The 23,293-nt window shown below is 45.2% G+C and overlaps 1 protein-coding gene across 1 annotated transcript in view; it reads left to right on the top strand.

Annotated features, from left to right (window-relative positions):
• The window catches only part of LOC141051172 (uncharacterized), a 166,444-nt gene that overhangs the window by 43,323 nt on the left and 99,828 nt on the right, over nt 1–23,293 (top strand). Inside the window, exons 4-6 of the mRNA XM_073548037.1 lie at nt 18,951–19,074; nt 19,154–19,251; nt 20,256–20,346. Coding sequence (XP_073404138.1) covers nt 18,951–19,074; nt 19,154–19,251; nt 20,256–20,346 — 313 coding nt within the window. The remainder of the gene's footprint in view (nt 1–18,950; nt 19,075–19,153; nt 19,252–20,255; nt 20,347–23,293) is intronic.

The raw sequence follows: 23,293 nt of genomic DNA, 5'->3' as shown, positions 1-23,293 counted from the left end.
CTTAACTTCTTTCTTACGAGTCTTTCCGTCCTCGCTGGGCATGACCTTGGTGATAAGACCCATTGGCCAGTCGTTGCGATGAGCCTCTTTGTCTTTTAAGAGAACAAGGTCTCCTTCTTGGAGATTGGGACTGGGTGTCTGCCATTTGTGATGGTTTTGAAGCAGGTGCAAGTATTCGGTCTTCCCACGGTGCCAAAAGACGTTAGCTATGTGTTGTACTTGCTTCCACTGACGTTTGTAAATGTGCTTGTTATTGAAATTCCCGGGAGGAACTGTAGCAGCTCCAATCTTTGTAAGAAGTGTAGCTGGGGTAAGAATCATTGGAGAATAACAACGTGGGACTTGGAGTTGCTCTAAGAACTTCAAGGACTTCTTCCATGTCTCCCACCTTTGCTGTTTCTGAGTCGGAAGCGGGGTGTCCCAATCAGTGTTCTCGGCAGTGAGCTGTCTTAACAGTATCTTGCCTTGAATAGTGATGGATGCTACAAACCCGAGAGGATCGTAGATGCTGTTTATGACAGATAGGACTCCTCGTTTGGTAAAGGGTTTGTCACAGGGCGACACTTGGAAGGTGAAGGTGTCCTGTTTGATATCCCACAGTAGACCAAGGCTGCGCTGTGTGGGAGGAACATCAGAACCTAGGTTGAGGTCCTTTAGGTTCGTGGCATGGTCCTCAGATGGAAACGCGCTCATTACTTCTTGACTGTTAGAGATGATCTTGTGGAGTCTGAGGTTTGATGTGGATAGCATTTCCTGTGTCCTGGAGAGTAGGTCAATTGCCTCTTCACTTGTGGGCAAGGACTTGAGCCCGTCGTCTACGTAGAAGTTCTTCTCTACGAATTGACGAGCATCGGATCCGTACTCTCTCTCACCTTCCTGGGCTGTCCGTCTCAGTCCGTAGATCGCCACAGCAGGTGAAGGACTGTTGCCGAAGACATGGACCTTCATCCGGTAGTCTATGACTTGATTGTTGACATTGTTGTCTTTGTGCCATAGGAACCTAAGATAGTTTCTGCTGTCTTCCTTCATGATGAAGCAATGAAACATCTGCTGGATGTCGGGCATTATAGCAACAGGTTCTTGTCTGAAGCGGATCAATACTCCAAGGAGACTGTTGTTCAGGTTGGGTCCAGTTAGTAGCAGGTTGTTGAGAGAGAGAGAGGCCTTCATACTGAGCACTGGAGTCAAACACCACTCTGATCTGGTTAGGCTTGCGAGGATGATAGACACCAAAGGATGGAAGGTACCAACATTCTTCTCCTTCCTTCAGTGGTGGCGCAGGTTCAGCATGATCTTTGTCAAAGATGTTCTGCATAAAGTCAATGAAATGCTTCTCCATCTCTGGTTTCCTCTTTAGGGTACGTTTTAAGGATGAGAACCTTGCAGTTGCTTGCTGCAGGTTGTTCGGCAACCTCGCTCTTGGGAAACGAAAGGGTAAAGGAGCTACCCAACTGTTGGAGTCATCAAATTCTTTGTCCATAACCTTTATGAATTCTTTATCTTCCCTTGTGGGTGCTAACTTGTTGTCTTCATTTGTGGAATCAAACACTGTTGACCCGAGGTTTTCGTCCCAGGGTTGGAGCATGTTCATGTTGTTGAAGGATTCCTGTTGCCTCTTGGTGTTGCTCACTTTCTCTTTCACCCAGTAATGATGTGGGCATGGCTGAAAATGAGTGCTGCGACCATTTGGCAAGAGGTGTTTTGTAAGAGGAGATGTTATTAGGTCTCTTCATCTTGTGTATGCAAACATCGCCTATAATTACCCAGCCTAGATCAAAGCGTTGGGCAAATGGTGCGTTGTGTGGTCCGTTAATTTGCTGACGTACCTTGTGCAGCCGGAGAATGTCTCTGCCAAGCAGAATCAGGATATCTGCACTGTTGTTTAGGGCTGGTATCTTGTTTGCTATCCCCTTGAGATGTGGGTGATGAAGAGAAGCCTCTGGCGTTGGGATCTCTTCTCGATTGGATGGAATCTGGTTGCACTCGACAAGTGTGGGTAAGGGTATCTCCACGGTGTTGTCGAGGGATGTCGCTATAAGACCACTGGCCCTTCTCCCAGAGACCTCTGTAACACCGCTGCAGGTACTTAAGGTGTAAGGATAAACATTTCCCTTTAAGTTAAACATATCAAAGAGTTCTGACCTTGCAAGTGATCGGTTGCTCTGATTATCCAAGAGGACGTACACCTTCGCGGCTTTCTCTGGGTGACCGTTGGGATATACGTTCACCAGGCAAATCTTCGCACAGGACTTGTCCCAGAGACCTTCTCCGCAGACTTCTGTGCATGAAGAAGATATTGTGGTATGACTTGCAGTTTGAGCTGCGTCCTCCCCGCCATGGTTCGTGGTGGGGGAAGGAGTACGTGTAGAGTCAGGACGGTATGGGTGGAGTGCTTGTACGTGATCCTCACTGTCACACTCCATACACTTAATTGTAGTTTTACAGTCTTTAGCAAGGTGTTCAGTAGAAGCACAACATCTGTAGCATACCCCAAACTTCTTTAGAAGTTCCTTGCGTTCTTGGAGCGGTTTCTTCCTGAAGCCGATGCACTTTTTTAAGGGATGTGGCTTCTTGTGGATGGGACACTCACGATTTGGGTTCTCTATCTTTTCACCCTTGTTGCTCTTGCCTGGGGCTGATGTTGGTAAGGGAAGAATATCCGTCTTCTTCACTGAAACTGGACTCCTGCGGTTTCTGTCATTCGAGCGTGTGCTCACGTATTTAGAGGGAGGTGAAGCTGGGCCACTGGATTCTCCGTAGGAAAAGCTTGGGTCGTTCTTACGCTCTGCAATGTCTTTTATAAACTCACAGAAGTAGGAGAACGGAGGAAATGACACTTGATGGTCTTTCTTGTATTTTGACCCCATTGTAGTCCACTTCTCTTGTACATTGTATGGTAGCTTGGAGATAATGGGGTTTACTCCACGAGCAGTGTCCAGGTAGCTGAGGCCAGGTAGGTGGGTGTCTGCCTTGGCCAGCTGGAGCTCTAACAGCAGGTCACTGAGCTCTAGGAACTTTGAACTGTCCTTGCTTGATATCTTTGGAAAACTCTGTAGTCGCTTGAACAGTGCATCCTCTATGGCTTCTGGACTGCCAAAGTTTCTCTCTAGTCTTTCCCATGCAGCCATGAGACCAGCCGTTGGATTACTGATATGTACAGACCTGAGTCTCTTGACACGCTCTGTGGATTGTGGTCCTAACCATCTGATCAGCAGGTCCAGCTCTTCCGCAGCAGTGATGCCGAGGTCACTAGTTACGGTTCTAAAGGCACTTTTCCAACCTCTGTAATTTTCAGGTTGGTCGTCGAACCTTGTGAGACCGGTTTTAGTAAGTTCACGATGAATCATGTACCTTGCGAAGTCGGACATGTCTGTCCTTTCTGACTTAGGATGCACAATTGTAGGCTGAGCGGTGTTGTACATAGGGGTGGAGACGTCTTGGCCTTGAAACATGGGGAAGTATGGAGTGGCATATGCATTTAGTCCAGCAACTGGTTTGGTGGGTATAGTTTCTGCTACCTGCGGAGGTGGCACTGTGTGGTTGTCGAGGGTATAATGACCTGCCGGCATATTGGGTTGCATGTAGGTATTAGCCTGTGGAGTTTGGTGAGATGCAGGGTTTTGGCGCATACTGGAATATGAAGGAAGTTCAAGTTTGGGAGCATTGTACTGACCTTGAATGCAGGATTCTGTAAGTGGATCGGCATCCTGGTGCTCTGGAGAAGCGTCAACACCATCAGGAGTGTTAGTGATGATCTGCGGTTCGCCATCTTGGCTTAGCACGTAGTCTCTTGTGCGTTCGATAGGGTCTTCTGCCTCCATTTCACACAAACTGACGCTGTCTCTTTGACTCCCACTGATAGCCTGCTCGAGTACCTTTAATTCTGCCATGGCTGTTGCATGCTCACATTCCTTCTCTAGAGCTTCCATGCGTGCCGCTTCAGCATCCATTTCTGCTCTCTTTTGTGCAGCAGCTGCATCCATTTCTGCTCTCTTTTGTGCAAAGGCAGCTTGTACCTTAGTAGTTTCAGCCTTAGCACGTGCTCTTATAAGCTGCTCAGTAAGAGTAGAATATTTTGATGAACTTGACCTAGATGAACGTTTTGAGTGCTTACACGATTTGGATGTGCGAGTTGATGCATCTGGTGTTCGTGCGATTCTAGCCTCTATCTTGGCTTTAATGTCACATACAGTGCAGTCTCTTTCAGAATTAAGCTGCTGGAAACCTTGCAATTAGTTTAAAGTCTCTGGGAGATTCAGTTTCTTCAGGAGAATAATATATTGGTCACTCTTCTCCATATACATTTGGTATGCTGTGCATAATTGTTCTAGGACTCCCTCCGGTGGTAACTCTTGAGAAGCAGGCCTTGATGCAGTGTCTATATAACTCAGCACTTTATTCCATACTGAAGACACATCACTATATAATTCACATTTTGCAGTCTCTAAATTCTCCATGACTTTCCATGTGGGTTTGACTGTACGTTTTCCCCTTTCGCTAGATGGTGGATGGGGTCTGGGTCTCATTCCTGTGCTTGTAAGTCTGGTAGGGACATTGTATTCCTTGCTTCAGACATGATTAGATTGCAGGCAGGAAGAGTGGATGATGAGGGTTATACTTCCCACTGTTCAGCAACAGGAAATACACAGACTCTGCACAGAGTTGATACTTTGTATCTAATGCTGGAGCAGCTGCAGGGTCCAGTGTAATGATGGGAGTTATATTCCACTCTGTTCAGCTGCCGTGGCTTCTATGCACGCTGGGGTCTGGCTGGAACTGGGTTACAGTCTATCTGGAAAATGTCCTTTTCCACTGAGATTCCGCACAGACCTTGAGTTACTGTCTCTGAAGGCAGGTTATTCCTTTTTACTATTCTGACTCATGGATATGTAGAACGTATGGTGCCTGGATAGACCTCTCTTTCTGGGCCCCTTCCGTATCGACCTGTACTCACGTTCATACCGATTAATCAGACAGCTTAACTCAGCCACGATCTCATGTAAGAAGACTCCAGGAAAAGAGGGATGCTTTAACTGAAATTCTTGTATTATGATGAAAGCAGCAGATAAAAAGGAATATTCTTCAGAGGACATGTAAGAAGATGCATACAGATGGAGGGACGATCACAAAATGGAGAATAAGGGAGGGAACAAACATACATCACAGGACTACAGGGAGAGATTTGGGACAAAATACAGGGAAAGGCAAACTTCTGCCTAGCAACAAGGATACAACACAAGCAATGCAAATATTAAATGATTTCCCAAGTCGTGGGACATGACACTTACAAACACTGGGCTGGCTAATTAACTGGGAGAAGTCCAGGCTAGAACCGGTGACCTGTCAGAGGTTCCTAGGCCTGCAAGTAGATTCCGTAAGCCAAAAATGCTTTCTACCAGACGCTAAAGCGGTGGCTATAATCAATAAGATACAAAATACTATAGGAAGACCCGTAATATCATTGAGACAGGGTATGTCCTTGTTGGGATCCCTGATATCGTGCATCCCAGCGGTGCAATGGGCTCAGTTCCACTCCAGAAAGCTACAATGGGCTATTCTGCAGGAAACAGACTGCAGGGACGGTTGGAAGGGAAGATGTCCCTATCGCTGGAAGTGGTTAATTCCCTAAAGTGGTGGTTGAATCCTACCAATTTGTCAAAAGGAGTGCAATGGTGGGTAACTCCCTACAAGGTGCTCACCACGGATGCTAGCCCCTTAGGTTGGGGGGCCCACCTGGAGGAGCACATGATGCAAGGCCGGTGGCGTAAACCTGAAATAGAAACCTCCTCTAATGTAAAGGAGCTAAAAGCAATTTACTATGCGATGTCTCAATTTCTCCCGCAGTTAAGAGGAACCCAAGTGAGGGTCCAGACAGACAATACCACAGCAGTGGCCTATATAAACCGACAAGGAGGTACGCGATCGGGACCGTTGATGTCTATCGCGGAAAAGATCCTGGAGGTAGCCGAGGTACATCTTCACTCCTTGTCGGCGCTCCACATAAGAGGAGTGGACAACTCTCAAGCAGACTATCTCAGTCGCCAGGTCCTATATCAGGGCGAGTGGGTCCTCAGCAGGCACGTCTTCGAGACGATAGCGTCAGAATGGGGCAGACCAGAGATAGACCTGTTCGCGACCAGAGCCAACAGACGCATAAGAAGGTTTGCTTCGCTCTACAGGTCAGACAACCCAGACATTCTAGATGCCCTCCAAGCACCCTGGACATTCCAGCTAGCCTATGCCTTCCCTCCAATGGTTCTCCTGCCAACAGTAGTCAGGAAAATAAGGCAAGGGTCATCTTGATAGCCCCGTTTTGGCCCAAAAGGCCGTGGTTTTCATGGCTGAGAGCCATGTCAATAACCGACCCGTGGATCCTGCCGCTGCACCAGGATCTTCTCTCGCAGGGACCCTGCTACCATCCACAGGTCAAAGCACTACACCTAGCGGCCTGGAATTTGAAAGGGAACTATTAAAGCAGAAAGGCTTTTCGAAAAACCTGATTAATACCCTGCTACAAAGTAGAAAAGAATCTACAACAAGGATATATGCCAAGGTGTGGAGGAAATTCCTGACCTTTCACCCAGCAGGGCTAGCCGGTGAACCACCCATTACGGCCATCTTAGAGTTTCTTCAAAGAGGCCGAGAATTGGGCCTCTCAGTAAATACTCTTAAAGTCCATATATAGGCCTTAGGAGCCCTATTTAACTATAACGTGGCAGCAAATAGATGGGTGACCCGTTTTGTTTCAGCCTGTCAAAGATCAGAACCGGTGCATATTCCTCGGCTTCCGGCATGGGACCTTACTCTGGTCTTGGATGCCTTTACTCAGGCCCCGTTTGAACCCATATATTCAGCATCAGTGAAGTGCCTCTCATTGAAAACTGCTACACTAGTGGCTTTAGTATCAGCTAGAAGAGTAGGTGATCTTCATGCTCTATCAATAGACCCTCCGTTCTTGTCAATAACACGAGACAGACTAATTTTGAAGACAGATCCGTCCTACCTTCCCAAACGGGTAACTAAATTTCATAGGTCTCAGGAGATATGCCTACCTTCCTTCTACGAAAACCCGTCAAACCAGGACGAGGTGAAATATCACACCTTAGATGTGAGGAGAGCTGTACTAGCCTACCTTGATAGGACCAGTCCCTGGAGGCAGAGTAGGTATCTTTTTGTCTCCTTCCAGGGCAACAGAAAGGGGTCTGGAGTTACAACAGGCACATTATCCAGGTGGATTAGAGATGCGATAACAATGGCATATTTGGCTAAAGGAGAAGAACCTCCGCTGGGGATTAAGGCGCACTCTACTAGAGCCATATCATCCTCCTGGGCAGAGAGGGCAAACGTCCCAATTGAGCAAATATGTAAGGCTGCAACCTGGTCTTCTCCATCTACCTTTTATAGTCACTATAGACTAGATTTATCCTCTACCGAGGATTTGTCTTTCGGTAGATCAGTCCTTAACACGGTGTGCCCTCCCAAGTGATTATCTCTGGAAATCTCTCAGTGGGTGCTGTCGTGGCGAAGAGGAAAAACTGGATTACTTACCAGTAATACTCTTTTGTAGAGTCCACGACAGCACCCGCTCACTTCCCTCCCGTAAAACTTTTTTCACACGGGTCTCCTTGGTGGCGGAGATTGTAATTAAAATTTTAGACGTGGTTAAACTTAGCAAACTTAAACGATGTAGGGGTAAGATAGATGAATTGCCCAAACAAATTGACTAAAACATGTATGGCGGTTCCTCCGTTGTTCTCGGTAACACAAACAGAGGGAGCGAGGGGGACCGCCCCATTTATCTCTCTGTAGGTTTCCTGTTCCGGGGGCGGATCCCCTCTCTCAGTGGGTGCTGTCGTGGACTCTACAAAAGAGTATTACCGGTAAGTAATCCAGTTTTCGTTGATATAACAGTGGGATTCCCTGACTGCTTTGGCCATGCAATGACACCTCAACATTTGCTGCTGTGCTAACCGGTGGGCTTACAGTGGGGGAAACAATGTAGCGTTGCTGACTACCTTCTTTGTGATCAGTTGCACATGTGGTACTTGAGTTTGGTGTTGTGTCCACGCTTGCAAGTGCATGCTGGTTAAATGTCTAAGCATGCAACTGGTATTCAAATTTTTCAGATTTTTCCCTCGGCTAAAGATCTTTGCGCACTTCTTACAGATAACCTTGGCCTGATCATGAGGATTTTGTTAAAAAAAGTGCCACACCGCACTCTTCCTACTTTGGAAGACATTTTGCGGCCTAGCACGCTGTGCTATTTTGACCGTCTGCACAAGCTGTCCAGCAACTCTTTCGATTTTTGGAACCTGTCTTTGGAGTGCTCCGGGCCTGCCAGATAACAGCGGTTGCGATGTCGATGTCTGCTGTGGATGCTCCTCCTCCTCATCTGAGCTATTGGAAGCAGCACCCTCTTCCCCCAATAGATGCCAATCTGGGTCAACAACTGGGTCATCCATCACCTCCTCTTCAATGTGATGTGCACCTTCCTCTGTGTCACCGTGTATGGTGGTATAGTATGCGGGAAGGGGCACCTGAGTCTCATCAGGGTCAGAATCTGGCTCATTACACTGCGAGGACAATGTAGTGCTCTGAGTGAATGTACCAGCAGAATCATCCATCAGCGGCTGTGCATCAGTGCACTCCATGTCAGATTCATCTTGGCCTGGGTAATTCACCATTTCACTTGCTAACCCAGGCATGGTATGTGAAAACAGCTCCATGGAATAATCAATTGTATGGCCTGCGTCATCCTTCAATCTTGGTTGGGGTGAAGGACACAAGGAAAGGTGTGGTTCATGAACATGAGCCTCCAATGACGACTCAGTGCTTTTATTTTTTACAACTTCAGAAGAGGAGGCGATAGAGCTGGAGGCTGAGTCAGGAATGTAAGCCAAAACTTTTTCCTCAAGCTCTGGCTTTAAAAGCGGTTTGCCAACTCCTAGAAAACTAAGCCTTCGAGGCCTTGTGGAGCCAGACGATGATGCAGGCTCAACACCTCCTGCATTTGGTCCTATTTTGCTTTTGCCGCTACCATCAGATCCACCACCAACACCATCATAACCAGCTGGCAACCCCCGCCCAATTCCACGGCCTCTTCCACCAGCCTCCCTCATTTTTGGTAAAAATGTACACAAAATCCCACAAACTATATAGTAATGTAAAACAAGGTACAAGGTGTATATAGGACAGGGGAGATGTAGAATTTCTGAACACACTTGTGGACACTGTTGGATTGTGTGAGGCCCTGTTAATATCACACCGCTATGTCACAGTCTCAATGTCGCAGGTGTGAAAAATGTCACTATAGGACAGGGGAGATGTAGAATTTCTGAACACACTTGTGGACACTGTTGGATTGTATGAGGCCCCGTTAATATCACACCGCTATGTCACAGTCTCAATGTCGCAGGTGTGAAAAATGTCACTATAGGACAGGGGAGATGTAGAATTTCTGAACACACTTGTGGACACTGTTGGATTGTGTGAGGTCCAGTGAATATCACACCGCTATGTCACAGGCAGAAATTGGCTAGTGTATGACAAACTACAAGGTGTATATAGAATTGGGCAGAATAGGAATCTCCCTAGAGTGTAGGTCTGTAAGAACGGAACAAGTCCTCGACTTATCCTTACAGTCACACACAGCTTCACTGTGGCCGTGATAACAGCCGTTACACGGTACTGAGAGAGGAGCGTGCACGTACACCGCTGTCCGGTGTCCGTAAAATTGTCAAGCTCCGTGTTTTTTAAGTATACGGACTGACAAACGCTGTCTCTCTATAGTTTTGAATGTGATCAAACAGCAAATCTACTTAACTGTTTGAAAACCAGACAAAACTAGAAGGTGGAGGTCTGTAAGAACAGAACATGTTCTCGACTTATTCTTACAGAGTCACACACAGCTTCACTGTGGCCATGATAACAGCTGTTACATGGTACTGTGTGAGGAGCGTACACCGCTGTATGGTGTGAAAAAATGCACGCTCAGTACCTCACCAGGACAAAAAAATAAAAATTTGGATTGCTTTTAAAAAAGCAGTTTGCAGAGCAGTGGGAAAACAGCAATGCAGCTATCAGGAAGCCTTATAAGGCAGCCTAACAACCAACACAGCTGATACAGCACAATATAGCCTCCACTTGCACTGCACACACAGTGACTGGTGTGTTGTACAGGCAAAATCGCTAGCAGCAGAAGCAGTTTTTGGTGTCTTCTTCCCTGCCTAACGCTCTCCCTACAGAATCAGCAGCAGCAGCAGCTCTCCCTATTCTGAGATCAGCATGAGTAACATGGCGGTCGGCGTGCACGCCCTTTTATACCCCCTGTGATGCCCCCCAAAGCAAGCCAATCACTTGCATGCCCTTCCCAAAGATGGTGGTGACCCCTGCCTATGTCATCACGTTGCCCAGTGTCCGTGGATCCTGATTGGCTGAAAAAGGGCGGAAAACAAACTTTTGAAACGCGACTTTGGCGCTAAAGTCGCCGAGCTCGTGGCCGACCTCACCCTAGGGTCGGATTTCGTTTCATGAAACCCGACTTTTGAAATTTTTCGACCAGTTTCGCTCAACTCTATTAACCAGTAGTCCAAAAGATCTCTATACCCACTTAAGTGGAATGGTGAAAGTGAACACACAACGACAGTGTTTTCTACAGCAGCGCATCCATGTTGAGACACTGGTTTAGGAATTGCTGTACCACTAGGTTGAGGATGCGAGCCATACAAGACATTTGTGTAAGGTTGGCCAGCCATAGGGCCACCACCAGGTTTGCACTGTTATTGCACACGACTTTCACTGGCTACAGCTTGATTGTAGACAGCTATTGGTCAGCCTCGGCATGGATAGCTCTCCACAACTGTTGATCTTTATGACTGTGATCTCCAAGGCATATTAATCTAAAAGCTGCCTGATTATGGTGAGCCGTGGCTGTGCAGTATACAGCTGTGGGGATTTCCTCTGCAGTGTTGTAACGTTGGTTTCCTTAAGGCAGATGGTTGACGGCACAGGTGGAGGCACTGAAGGTGGTGGAGGAGGCAGAAGCACTGGAGGAAGTATTACAGATGTTTGTTCTGCAAGCTCTGGGGATTCAAAGACTTGGTGTCTAGTGACAACTTGCTGTCTAGTGCTTAAAGTCTCCATCCCCTGGTGTGTAGTAGCTTTGTTTTCCAAGTCAAGCTGTTCAGTAGTTTTAGTTGCCCATGTTCTGGTGTATATTTGTTTAGTTCTGCAATCATAGCTGTTTAGTTCTTCTATCCCTAGCTAATTATCATGTCTTCTCACAACTTTCAAACTCTGAGACACAAAAAGACGGTAACACACCTGTTCTAGACTTTACCCCCTGATGAAGGCTAAGTGCCGAAACACGCGTTGGAGAGGGCGTCTATCCCAGGAGCAGTATACATTGTAAGTTACTTTTATACTTTTACTTCACAATTCATTCTTTGCTGTACTGCCCTTCATCCTGGTCGGCAGACATGCAAGTTATATATTGACACTTTCTGTGTCTCTCAACACTATCTGAATTGTCTGTTAGGCATAACAGTTTACTGACACCCAGTGGTTTTTCACTAAATTGCACTGCACTTTACTTAATGTTTTATGGTGCACCTTATATAGTTATATAAAAAAATGTTTTTATGATTCTTAATATTTATATTTGATTCACACTGATGTTGTTTATCACTTACTTTGTATGCACTGCATTTTAATATTTTTTAGCACCATTTTTTTTCTGATTGTTATGCCATATATCTGGATAGGATTGCACCAATTTTTTCAGTATATGTAAAAAAAAAAAAAAAATTCTCATACATTGATGCTTTTCTTCATTTTTATCTTGTTATACTAATAAAATTTACATTTTAATTGGGACTTATGGTCGTTATGTGTTTCTTCCTGTGTCATGCTTTTGTCCGGTTAAGTTCAATCTCCTACCTAGGTGACTCGCCTCTAACCCTTTGTCCCCCATGAAACTAGGAGTAAAACCCCAACTTAGACATTTTTAGGTGCCCCCTAAAGACCAATGGGTTTAGGGCGGCGTATCACGTTCCCTAATCAAAGTACTTTTTATATATAAACAGCTTATTATTCTCTACTTTTCTGAACATAATTCACCATCAAACTCAACCGTACCCAAAAGGCTCATGCAGCCTTTATCTACTCTCCATTTCCTCAAGATGGTTGTACCATCATTGTGAATAAGCACCTGTAAGTGTTGACACCCACATCTCATTGTAGATTGTAAGCTCTGAAGAGCAGGGTCGTAATTATTTTTGCTTGAATTGTTTGATTATCTTAAATCTGGCAACTTTTGACTGTTTTATATAATAATAATAATAATAATCTTTATTTTTATATAGCGCTAACATATTCAGCAGCGCTTTCCAGTTTTGCACACATTATCATCGCTGTCCCCGATGGGGCTCACAATCAATCTAAATTCCCTATCAGTATGTCTTTGGAATGTGGGAGGAAACCGGAGTACCCGGAGGAAACCCACGCAAACATGGAGATAACATACAGACTCCATGTGGATGTTGTCCTTGGTGGAATTCGAACCCAAGGACTCCAGCGCTGCAAGGCTGCATTGCTATCCACTGAGCCACCGTGCTGTTTATAATTATATAGTTTATTATTATTAGTAGACTAGCTGAAGAGCTCGGTGTTGCCTGGGCATAGTAACTAACTATGGTTAGTTATAACAAATTGTAATGATTATATTGCACATAAATTGTCGCTGTATATCATCTCCTCCTGTACATAATATATACCTGTATGTTGTCTCTGGGTTCCCTCCAGTCTGTACACGGTGGAGGCGCAGTGTCCCCACAGCACATAGCATTTCAGTGCGGTGGCTCCGCCCCCTAGTACTTGGTTCTGCGCATCTGAGGCCACAGTGTGAGCAGCAGACATCGGAGCTGCCGGGCGTGGTGACTTCTGGGGATGCTTGGGGAGCCAGGGATGTGCTTTGGGGGGCAAGGAGCCTGGGATGTGCTCCAGTGGCGGTGAGCCCAGGATGTTCTTGGTGGGCGGTGAGCCCAGGATGTGCTCAGGGGGCTGCTATTTCTCTGCTCTGATATTTGTCTGATGAGGGAGAGACAGCAGTCGGGATACCGGGATGGATGATGTGGGATATTAGAGGTAGTAGTCCGGTCGCTCTGATGGGACAGGATGATTTGGGATATTACGGGTACCATTCCTGTACTCATTTCTGTAAGTCTTGGCTCCCTTTCTTCTTTCTGTATGTCTTGCTCAATGAGGCGTAATACAGCTTTTCTCTTAGAGAAAGCAGATTTTAAACTTGTGGGAGAGTAACACCATTTAGTTAGAAATTTTAAAGAATGACTAATTTTTAGTAGCATTAGTTGTAGCTGTATAAATAAATTTAAAGTGAACCACGCATTGTCGGGTTGACGCTGTTGCACCAAATAAAGTGATACCTGGGTTGGAGAAATCCGTCTTGTGTTTCTTTTTTTAATCTGTGTTTGAATTTTTAAGTTAATGACATGCTTCATGCCAGACAAAGAAGATCCTGATTCCCCCTGCAGTCTGTGTCAGAGGGTGGTCTGTGTCGGCACGGTAATAAATAGTGTCATTTCCAGCTTTACAGAAGGACAATAACACCATAGAGCTAAGAATAATAGGCCTCAATTACCACAACTGTTTACAAGGAAAACTGTTGCTCATAGCAACCATTCACAGCTCAGCTTTCATCTTTTAAACAGCTCTGGTGAAATGAAAGATGCTTAGTGATTGGTTGCTATGGGCAACACATGCAGTGTGAGCTGTTGTGGTCATGAAGATGTGCCTGTGAAATATATATATTAGATATTTATTATATGGGGCTTGGCGTGTGGAGAAAGTGTTACTATGCGGAGTGGGCAGGGCAATGTGGAGTGGGCGTGGCTCGATACATACACACACATACTAATTTTTATATATATAGATTGAAGATGATGAAATTCAAACTGGTAATTGTGGGGTGACGTGCTGACCGCCCGGACATCCGAATTTTCATCTCCTGAGGTAACGTTCTCATCCAGTACCGTTCACTCCAGTGTGGGTGGACGTTCTTGTATGCCATTTCTTGGGGTGGGTACTGTGCCCTTTTACATGGGATGCCTTACTACTAGCCCACTAATTTTGAAGCTATGCTGATGCCTGTGAATTGGCTTTATTTATAGTTAATTGTAACTGGCACCCATATGTATCGGCAGCAGGTTGCTCCTTAATCCCTCTGTATTTTACCGGAGAATTTACCAGGATATATAGATTTTTGAGTAAAGGATGGTATTTTGACCTTAATTTCTACATGTGATAATATTGCCAGGGTTAGGTCACGTGTCCTCTAGCACAGCTGCACGTTGCTTGTCTTCTTGCACATGTTTCCCATTGTTTTCCCGTTCTGTGTATATTCCTTAATAAAGGAAACAACTTTTTTGCTATTTTGGATCTATTGGTCGTATTTTTGTGGTTTCCACATTCTTGCTTTATATGTTACGGCGACTGATCCTTCAACTGTTCAGTATCATCAGCATTCATTACATTTATTGTAATACACATGATGCTGTTATATACCATTGCTTGTATGTTATATTAACTGTGCCATGTGTAGGAGTGAAGAATATTTTATGTCAGCACAACTGCAGAAATGGGGGTTTGCTGCTGTGCTGAAATAGGATGGATTAGGGTGAACAAGACAAGCTGCTGGACTGAGAGAGGTGCAGACAGGGATGTTACAGTGGATTGAGAAAGGTGGATTGTGCTTGGTAGGTAAGATCAATCAAAAACAGCAGGCATGTCGAATTCCGTATCAGCTGTCAGGCTATCAATCTCACCAACAGTAGAGGGTAAACGTGGAGGTTCTTCACAGACCTGTGTGACAACACTTGCCATGGTGAGGGAGGAGGAAGAATCAGAAGATGCGGCTGATAGGGTAAATGGTGGTTGGCGAGACCCGCTAGTCTGCATTTTAGCACAATGGCATTCCCACATTAACGCATGTTAACCACGCATGTGGCAGGTTATGCATGTAGTACTGAAATGATTTCATTTTTTTACTCTACTAGTTGGCTTTTAAAAAAGTTGACGGAATGATTTTTAAGATTTTTGCAAATATGCAAAACAGGACCCAAGCTAGGCAACTTCACAACCGCGAATGATGCTGTCCACCGCAATAGTTGGGCCTCAGGATGCATTGATTGTCGTAATTGCATAATTCTGTGTATACGTAACCTCATCTTCATCCTCCTCCTCCTCTGCTGAGCTACTCAGCTGCATACCTCGGGGTTACAACAAGTGTGATCTACTACCTCATTGTTATCCCAGTCCTCGCCCTGAAAGTCATCCTCCTCCTCTCCCGGTCTTTGATAGCACAAAACAGTCCGCAGGCGTCTCAAATACCTGAGTTTCATCACAAATGGATCACCTTCACCCAACGGGGATAACATCTGTTGAAGAGGGTTTGGTTTATGCTTTGATAAAACATCATCCGGCCATAGATCTAAGTAAAAAAATTTGGCCATCGGTGCAGATTTCCTAAACTTGACTCTGAATGTTTTGAGCAGATCTCTGATACCCATAGAATAGAATGTGTGAACATCTCTGCAGAATGGCCAATCTGTGGTTCCCCACAGCCAGTTGGGTGACTGGAGAGTTGTGATGTGGGGGGTTTAAAAAAGGTCAATTGGGGTGCCACCTCTGAGAACTGTACTGTGTGTGATGTTAAGGTGGAGGAAGAGGAGCAGAGGCCACTTGATGCAGCACTTGCCATCTACTGGAGCACATGTTCTTTCTGGCCCTCATCTACAAAGCATACCATTGTATGGCTGCCAAAGTAAGGGAGCGGAGTTGCCCATCCAGTAACAGAAGTTGTAAAAATGCTGCACATATTCTGACTGAAGCAAAACAAACCGATTTTTCATCCTTCATATCATACCTGTCTCACACCCCTAAACAGCTATTCAGTACTTTCAATTCTTTCCTGTGTCCACCAGTTCCCCCTCCCTCTCATCTGAATACTTTGCCTCACACCTTTGAACATAACACAATAAAATCCCACCTCAATCCAAACTTTACCACAGTCTTCATCACAAGCATAACCCACCTCTTCAACCTGTCACTAACAACTAGTGTCTTCCGTCCTGATTGAAACATACCTCTATAACACCCATCCTCAAAAAGCCCACCCTTGACCCATCCTCTGTCTACCTATTGCCCCATATCATTTCTCCCTTATGCCTCCAAACTACTGGAACAACACATCCATTTTGAACTGTCATCTCTGCTCTAGCTCCCTCTTTGACCGCGTACCATCTGACTTCAGACTGTAGCACTGAAACTGCCCTGACTATAGTCACCAACTATCTAATAAGCACCAAATGAAAGCGATGCAAGTTTGTCCTCCTCCTTTTCTTGCATCTGGCATCTGTCTTTGACACAGTGGACCATTCCCTCTTACTACAGACATTCTGATCTGTTGACATTAAAGATTTGGCCCTTTGTTGGATCGCCTCGTACCTAACAGACAGGACATTCAGTGTCTCCCACTCACATACCACCTCCTCATCTCACCCCCTATGTGTCGGTGTCCTCCATGGTTCACTTGTAGGACCAGGAACTATGCTTAGAGGGTGCACTCGTGCAATCCCTCCCTCTTAAAGGACCACACTCCTCAACCGAAGGTATTCCCAACCTATAGCTGGGTGACACCTTCTATTTGAGGCTTCACCTCCAATATGGAGGTGCCTGAGCTACGTTATTAGTTTGCCTTGCATGCTTGCTAGTTGTCAGGTTCCCCAGGTCCGTCTGTCTGCTTGTCTACCCTGTACTCATCAGTTGTTGCCTGTCTGTGCCCATCTATTTGTGCCTGTCTGTGCTGTTGTGTCCATAAGCCGGTCCAGATTGCACCTGCCGGCACCCATCTGTCCCAACACCCGGTCCATTCCGCACCTGCCAATGCTTTTCTGTTCATCAGCCTGTCACACCTACACCTGTGGTTCCAGAGTTCCTACAGTGCCTGCCTGCATTTTTCATCCCTCCTTTGGGCCTTAGCAGCTTACCCACTATAGGGAGTCAGCTGCTACATTCTGTAGGTCAGCCATGGAGTAGTACCTGGTGCCACCTCTTTGTACATCATTGGGTCACAGTTTTCGCCTTTTGCCACTTATCCAAGTAGAGATTTGGTAGGCCGCTTAGTTGCACCCCTTCCAGGCTTTCAGATTGATACGGATCAGTGATTCCACCACCTTGCCCATTACAGTCTCCATCTGGGTTTGCTGTAGTGGAAGAAGTGTCGGTCCCCGCTATACTATTTCTACTTAATTGCAATTGATGCCACTTTGTTGGGGTCTGCCACTAATTCTTGTAAATGTGTAGACTCCTGGTTGGGTCTCCTTCATGTGTGTTGCCTGTAGCAGTAGGCCATCGAGACCGGCAGTCCTCCACTTCCTTGTTCTCAACTACCCGTGTTACTATCATTTAATTTTTCTGACAATGGTAGACTAGAAAACTGATATTTGTGCCACCTGAGTGTGGCTCAGTATGAAAGCAGGTAGAGGTGTTGCATGTGGTATCAGGGCTCCAAGCAAAGAAGCCCTACACCGATCCCTCACCCACCTCAACTTACTGTGACGTTCATTTTAAAGCTATAAATGTTGTCCCAGACCCTGATACCTCATGCCTGGCTGATTTGCTGCAGTTCCATGCATTGACTGCTTAGCGGCGCTCATAGCTACAGGGCAGTGACCACCTTAGGGGTCTGCTGCAGACCTGAGGTTATCATGCCAACACACTGGTGACCTGCCATCATGTGACACAGGCACCGTTGGACGGGATTAGTTAGGAGCTTCGGGCGCGAGCATGTTAAATATCGCTGTCCGAGATTGACAGCAGCATTTAACATGTTAACAGGCTGTTAGGGGCACATGAAGTTGCCAGCTTATCGCCAGGGCCTGCGGCAAAGAGGGGGATCCCACCTTGAACTATATGTCTAAAGTGGGAAAAGGGTTAAATGTTTATTTATGATACCAACTACATCTCTTCATTACAGAAGTTCCTGTATGGTCCAATAATTGCAGATAACAAGTCTCAGTATCTCCTTACCATTGTTAAGGACATACTGAGGAATGAATGTTTTATGCCATTAATTATATGTGGGGCTGACGTGAAAGTACAATTCATCAATGTACTACTCTATGTGATGTATTCCTGTACTGATGGTGGTTCTGGTGATGTATTCCTGTGTTATTGGTTCTGATCCTGTACGCATGTAACAATCCATATATTGTCTGATATCGTGATTTTTAATCTGACAAGTGAAAGATGACTACATCTGTATTTGTTATGAGCATTAATTATAAAATTCATCACTGTAGTGTGCAAATCCTAACAGTTTACAATATACGCACTATCAGGCTTTGGCGCTGCTTGCCAATATCAGCGGTCATTATGTGACCACTTTATATGTGATTTTCATTCTTAGGGTCTTGTGCCGATAAGCTGCTCTTCTTGTTTTTATCAACGAAGCATAGGCTGCAGTATTTTACTGAACACTAAGAGAATTAGGAAGCCCAACTCATTGGCACATGACTAAGTATCAAAATCATATATGAGAGGTCAAATGACAATTTCTCAAACTAGTTTTTCTGTATGTAGGAGAGGGCACCAAACTGAATTTTTGCCCTGCGTGCCGGAAAACCTAAATTCGCTTCTAATATCTCCTCAAAGGTTTCCTCTCAGGTTTTGTATGATTTTACTTTTATTTATTCAGGTTCCTCCAAAATCAGATCCTCCCAGTAGAGACTTTCTAAATAAGAGAATTTTCCTGACTGACCCATCAAGATGGAGAGGATATAACACTGCACCTAGAGATCCTCTTCCAGCTTACCAGAGAGGTGAGAGATTTTGATGCTGTCACATTACATCATTCTTATTATTGTTTGTGTCAGGTTTCTAAAAGGTGTCAGGATGTTGGCGTCTATTTCTCCATAGAGGAGTGGGAGTATTTAGAAGGACACAAAGATCTGTACAAGGACGTCATGATGGAGGTTCCCAAGCCCGAAACATCACCAGGTAATAGGACTAAATACACATGGCCTATAATTATCTGTGTGTAAAGGATGAATTCAGTCCCTGAATGTGTTTCCTCCAGATCTAACCAGTAAAAGTCCAACACCAGAGAAAAGTCCCAGTCCTCTTCTTCAACAGGAATGTAAACAAGAAAATGCCAATGTTCCGAAGGATCATCAGGTAGATGAATAAAAGGTTCCATTTAAATCTCCCCTATTGTACTGATAATGCCGTCGCCAATGCATGGTTCCCCTTTCCCTCCCATGCATGGATGCCGACATACTCACTGCTGTGGATGTGTTGTTGCCTTCCCATTTTCCGGTGTGTGCCCGTTCTCCTGTGTGGGTGCACTTCCCAGCAGTGTACCTAGCACACGCACTCCCCTGCCAATAGATGGGAGGCATCTTGTGTAAAATGAGCTCTCCCCAATAGGGAGGTACCTGTGCAACCCCTATAGTTTAGTGCTAAGTGTGCTAGTGTGTGCAGCTGTATGTTGTCAGATCCCCCATCTTTTGTCTGTTATAATTATTCCATTTCCCTTGTCGTTCCATTAATGGAGTATAATGTGTTCTTTATTCTGTTGCCGCTTCAGTAGTGTCTATATCCGAATCCGGGAACTGCATTGGCGACACCTGAACTGGATCCTTGATTCTAATGCTGCCAGTCCTGAATCCATAGTGCCTGGTCCTAGTGCAGCCAGCTACAAAACTGTTTCCCAATAGTTTCTTGTTCACACACGCAATTATCTTCTAGATCCAATTTGTTTGTCTGTCTTCGAATCCTGCTCAGCAGTGACTCCGGAAACATCTCCTTGTCCAGCAAACCTGACATGGGATTGGCAGTTGCAGTACCGAAGTCTGCCTGGGAATGGTATCTGGTGGCTACCTGCAGCCCAGTTTGTCTTCACCATCAGGAGCTCCTGGTAGCCGCTTAGCTACTGTATGTCTCTTCCTAGACAGACCCAGCCCCGTGGCACAGTGGGTCCACAAACCACGTGTGCCACCTGCAGGCATGACACCTATGATGTGTAGACGGCTGTGGAGATCTTGTGCTCAGTCTTGTTTTGTCCACCAGTATTATATGTTTTATACTTGTGTAATGAGAACGGTGGAGATGGCAGGTTTAGAGCTGATTGTAGATGTGACTCCTCCATCTGTCTGTGACTTTTAAAACCTTTATTTCAGGGTGAAGATCTGACCCATATTGATTCTGCAGAGACACATGAGAGGGGTGATGAGCGGATTAAAGAGGAGATTCCAACAGATAACAGCACAGGTGAGTAGTAACTGCTAACCTCATAGAAGTTACAGATTCTTTTGCGTCACTGGATGCTACAATTGTGTTGACACAAGTTCTGAAAGCTCTTTTTGTATGTATTTTGTATTGGTAAAGTTGAAATGCCATCTTCATAAAACGGAAGAATAAAATCCATGGTTGATGACCACAAATGTGGTTTCTGCACCCAATTTTCTTTTTCGGCAAATGTTACCAATGTGTCCTTCCGCCTTATTAAACCTTAGCATTTATTTCCATATGTTAAATTAAAGAATATTACATTGTCGCATACAGAAAACCACAAAAAAATAAGAGTAATGTTAATGGGCCAAGATAATATCTGGCAGCAGCAACGACACATCGGTTACCGCTGTGGTCACTGATCAGTGACATGTCGTTCTACTTAGAATAGGAAATACCGATATTTCCAGTGTACATGGGCATCATTGGAACAAAAGCTTTAGGGGATCGGTAAGGTAAGTGTGCTGCATTCTATTACTTTGGAGCACAGCATAAATCAATATAACAGAAGAACAGCTAGAGAAACTATTTAGAATTAATGGCTGAAGTGAAGACACATGAAATAATGGAGAATCCCATTACAGTCACCTTTTCCATATGTCTTGAGTTGCGCTAGTTCATGTTTCCAGATGGATTGACTCATCATCTTTGATTGAAGATTGGTCTTGGCTTGTAATAATCCAGAGATCACTCCAAAACCGTATACGACTGAACCAAAAGAAAGATGTAGGAAAGGGGCACTTTATTGTCAGACTTGCAACTGTTGAAAAAGCAAAAGGAAGAAAATATTCTGTCCCAAAAAAGTAATAATGTTGCAAATCATTAATAAAAATTAATTTTGGGGGAAAACTGTGACTGAAATTTGGCCTGAATATGGCACATTCGGATTCGTGATTGAAAACGCAAGGAAAATTTTATTAAATCGGAAACATTCGATAAAAAGTGCAGGAAAATATTTGCGTTACCACTAAAGTATTTTGAGCACTTTTTTCTACAATAATGGTGGTGTATCATGAGCGTGGGGCACATGTTTCAGGAGGGGAGGGGGTTGGCAGAACTCAGAGGGGCCAATCAGGGTGCAGGAAACATCCACAATGTCCTGACACAACAGCATGTCATTGGCTGCTGAAATCACATGTCACTGCCTATATAAAGAGCAGACCTGCTGCTTTAGTGCCATTTTGACACTGTAACAGTGCAGAGAGGCTGCTCCTGACCCTGGGACTGCTTCCTACTAGATTTTAGGTAGCTAGTTGGGCAGGTGTGAGCAGAGTCTATGACGGCCCTGCATTGAGAGAGCGAGAGAACTGACAAGGAGTTGGCATCTGGAGCAGGAGCTCCCGGACATGTGCATTACAAATGCTTCCAGGGACAGGAATTGTATATGCGTTCCAGGTGGAATGCAAGCGGCGATGGTGTTGATTTACTTCCGGCCTTTTATCACTGCAGGTAGTTACATAATTTAGCCCTCCACCTATGGGCATTTGGGATTTCGAATGATGCTAACTTGTTTAAAACATAGAGGACAAATCCCATTCATGTTAAGTAATGGTGAAATAGTACCTGACTCCATTTTGAAAGATATTGATATATACCGCTACCATTTGGAGGAAGTGTTCTCTTTGACTGGAGTATCTATATATAGAAGGGACTTAAGGTACTGTCACACTTAGCGATGTACCAGCGATCCCGACCAGCGATAGGACGCGGTCAGGATCGCTGGTACATCGCTAAGTGGTCGCAAGTGAGCTGCCACACAGGCAGATCTCACCAGCGACATCGCTGGGGACGGGGGTCGCTACTTACCTGTCACACTAGGCGATCCTGCGTCCTCCCGCCCGCGTCCACGCTCGTCTCTCCACAGGAAGCCCAGTAGGAAGCTGACGACGAGAACGGTCCTGAACGTTCTCGCGTGATCAGCGACAACCAGCGGGGGAGCGGGTCGTAGGTAAGTATCAGACACAGCGATGTCGCTAGCAATATCGCTATAACGTCACAAGTTATAGCGATATTGCTAGCGATATCGCTTAGTGTGACAGTACCTTTAGATGGTTACCAAGCAGCATCTTTTTATCTACCTCCTGATGATCCGCTAAAGAGAAATGTGTCGAGGTTTCTTGGATATCAATTAATCATAATCAACATGTTTTAAGCATATATCAGTGCTATATATGCCATTTAGATTTTTATCTGTCTCTCTGGCATTCTTGCATGTTAGTTGCCTTATTAATTGTTATATGGCTACCCTGGTGTTAATATTTGAGTGATATCAGGGAATCCAAGGGACGTCGTTGAGTAGGGGCGCCATTCCGCTGACCAGTGGGGTGCCAACCTCCACTGTCAGGAAGGTTATACAGTTACAGGGAACAGCGTAGCAAGGTACTTTAGTGTTTGCACTCATGACTTTATTGTGTTGCCATTTCACCTCTTTTTGCACATACTTTCTATTGTTGCCTACCAAAAAATAATCTTTGACTGGCAACCCCTATTTACTCCTTTCTATGGTTAAAAATGGGTGACCACGTGATTCACCCACATAGGGACATTTAGGAGTATTAAGGTCAGTGCCGATGAGCTGGAGCGCCAATCTCGTTTTGTGTTTAGGGTGCCAACCTCTGCTGGTAGGCAGGCTTGTGGCTTTATAACTGAACTTCTTGTGTTTCCTCCCTCTACTAATGTACCTATACCCGACATTGCCATTTCTGTGTGTGGTTCCACTATTACTCCCCAGCAATATGCCCGTTGTCTTGGGGTCATACTTGACTCCGAGCTTTCCTTCGCCCCCCACATTCGATCACTGGCTCGCTCTTGTCATCTGCACCTCAAAAACATCTCTAGAATTCGACCTTTTCTTACTTTTGACTCTGCAAAAACTCTTACTGTTTCTCTTATTCATTCTCGTCTCGACTATTGTAACTCTCTTCTA

This window comes from Dendrobates tinctorius, unplaced genomic scaffold (assembly GCF_039654945.1).
Source record: "Dendrobates tinctorius isolate UK_male_01 unplaced genomic scaffold, ASM3965494v1 ptg000155l, whole genome shotgun sequence".
Lineage (NCBI taxonomy): Eukaryota > Metazoa > Chordata > Amphibia > Anura > Dendrobatidae > Dendrobates > Dendrobates tinctorius.
The sequence above is the reverse complement of the archived record's forward strand: the minus strand, read 5'-3'. Positions and strand labels throughout refer to the sequence as shown.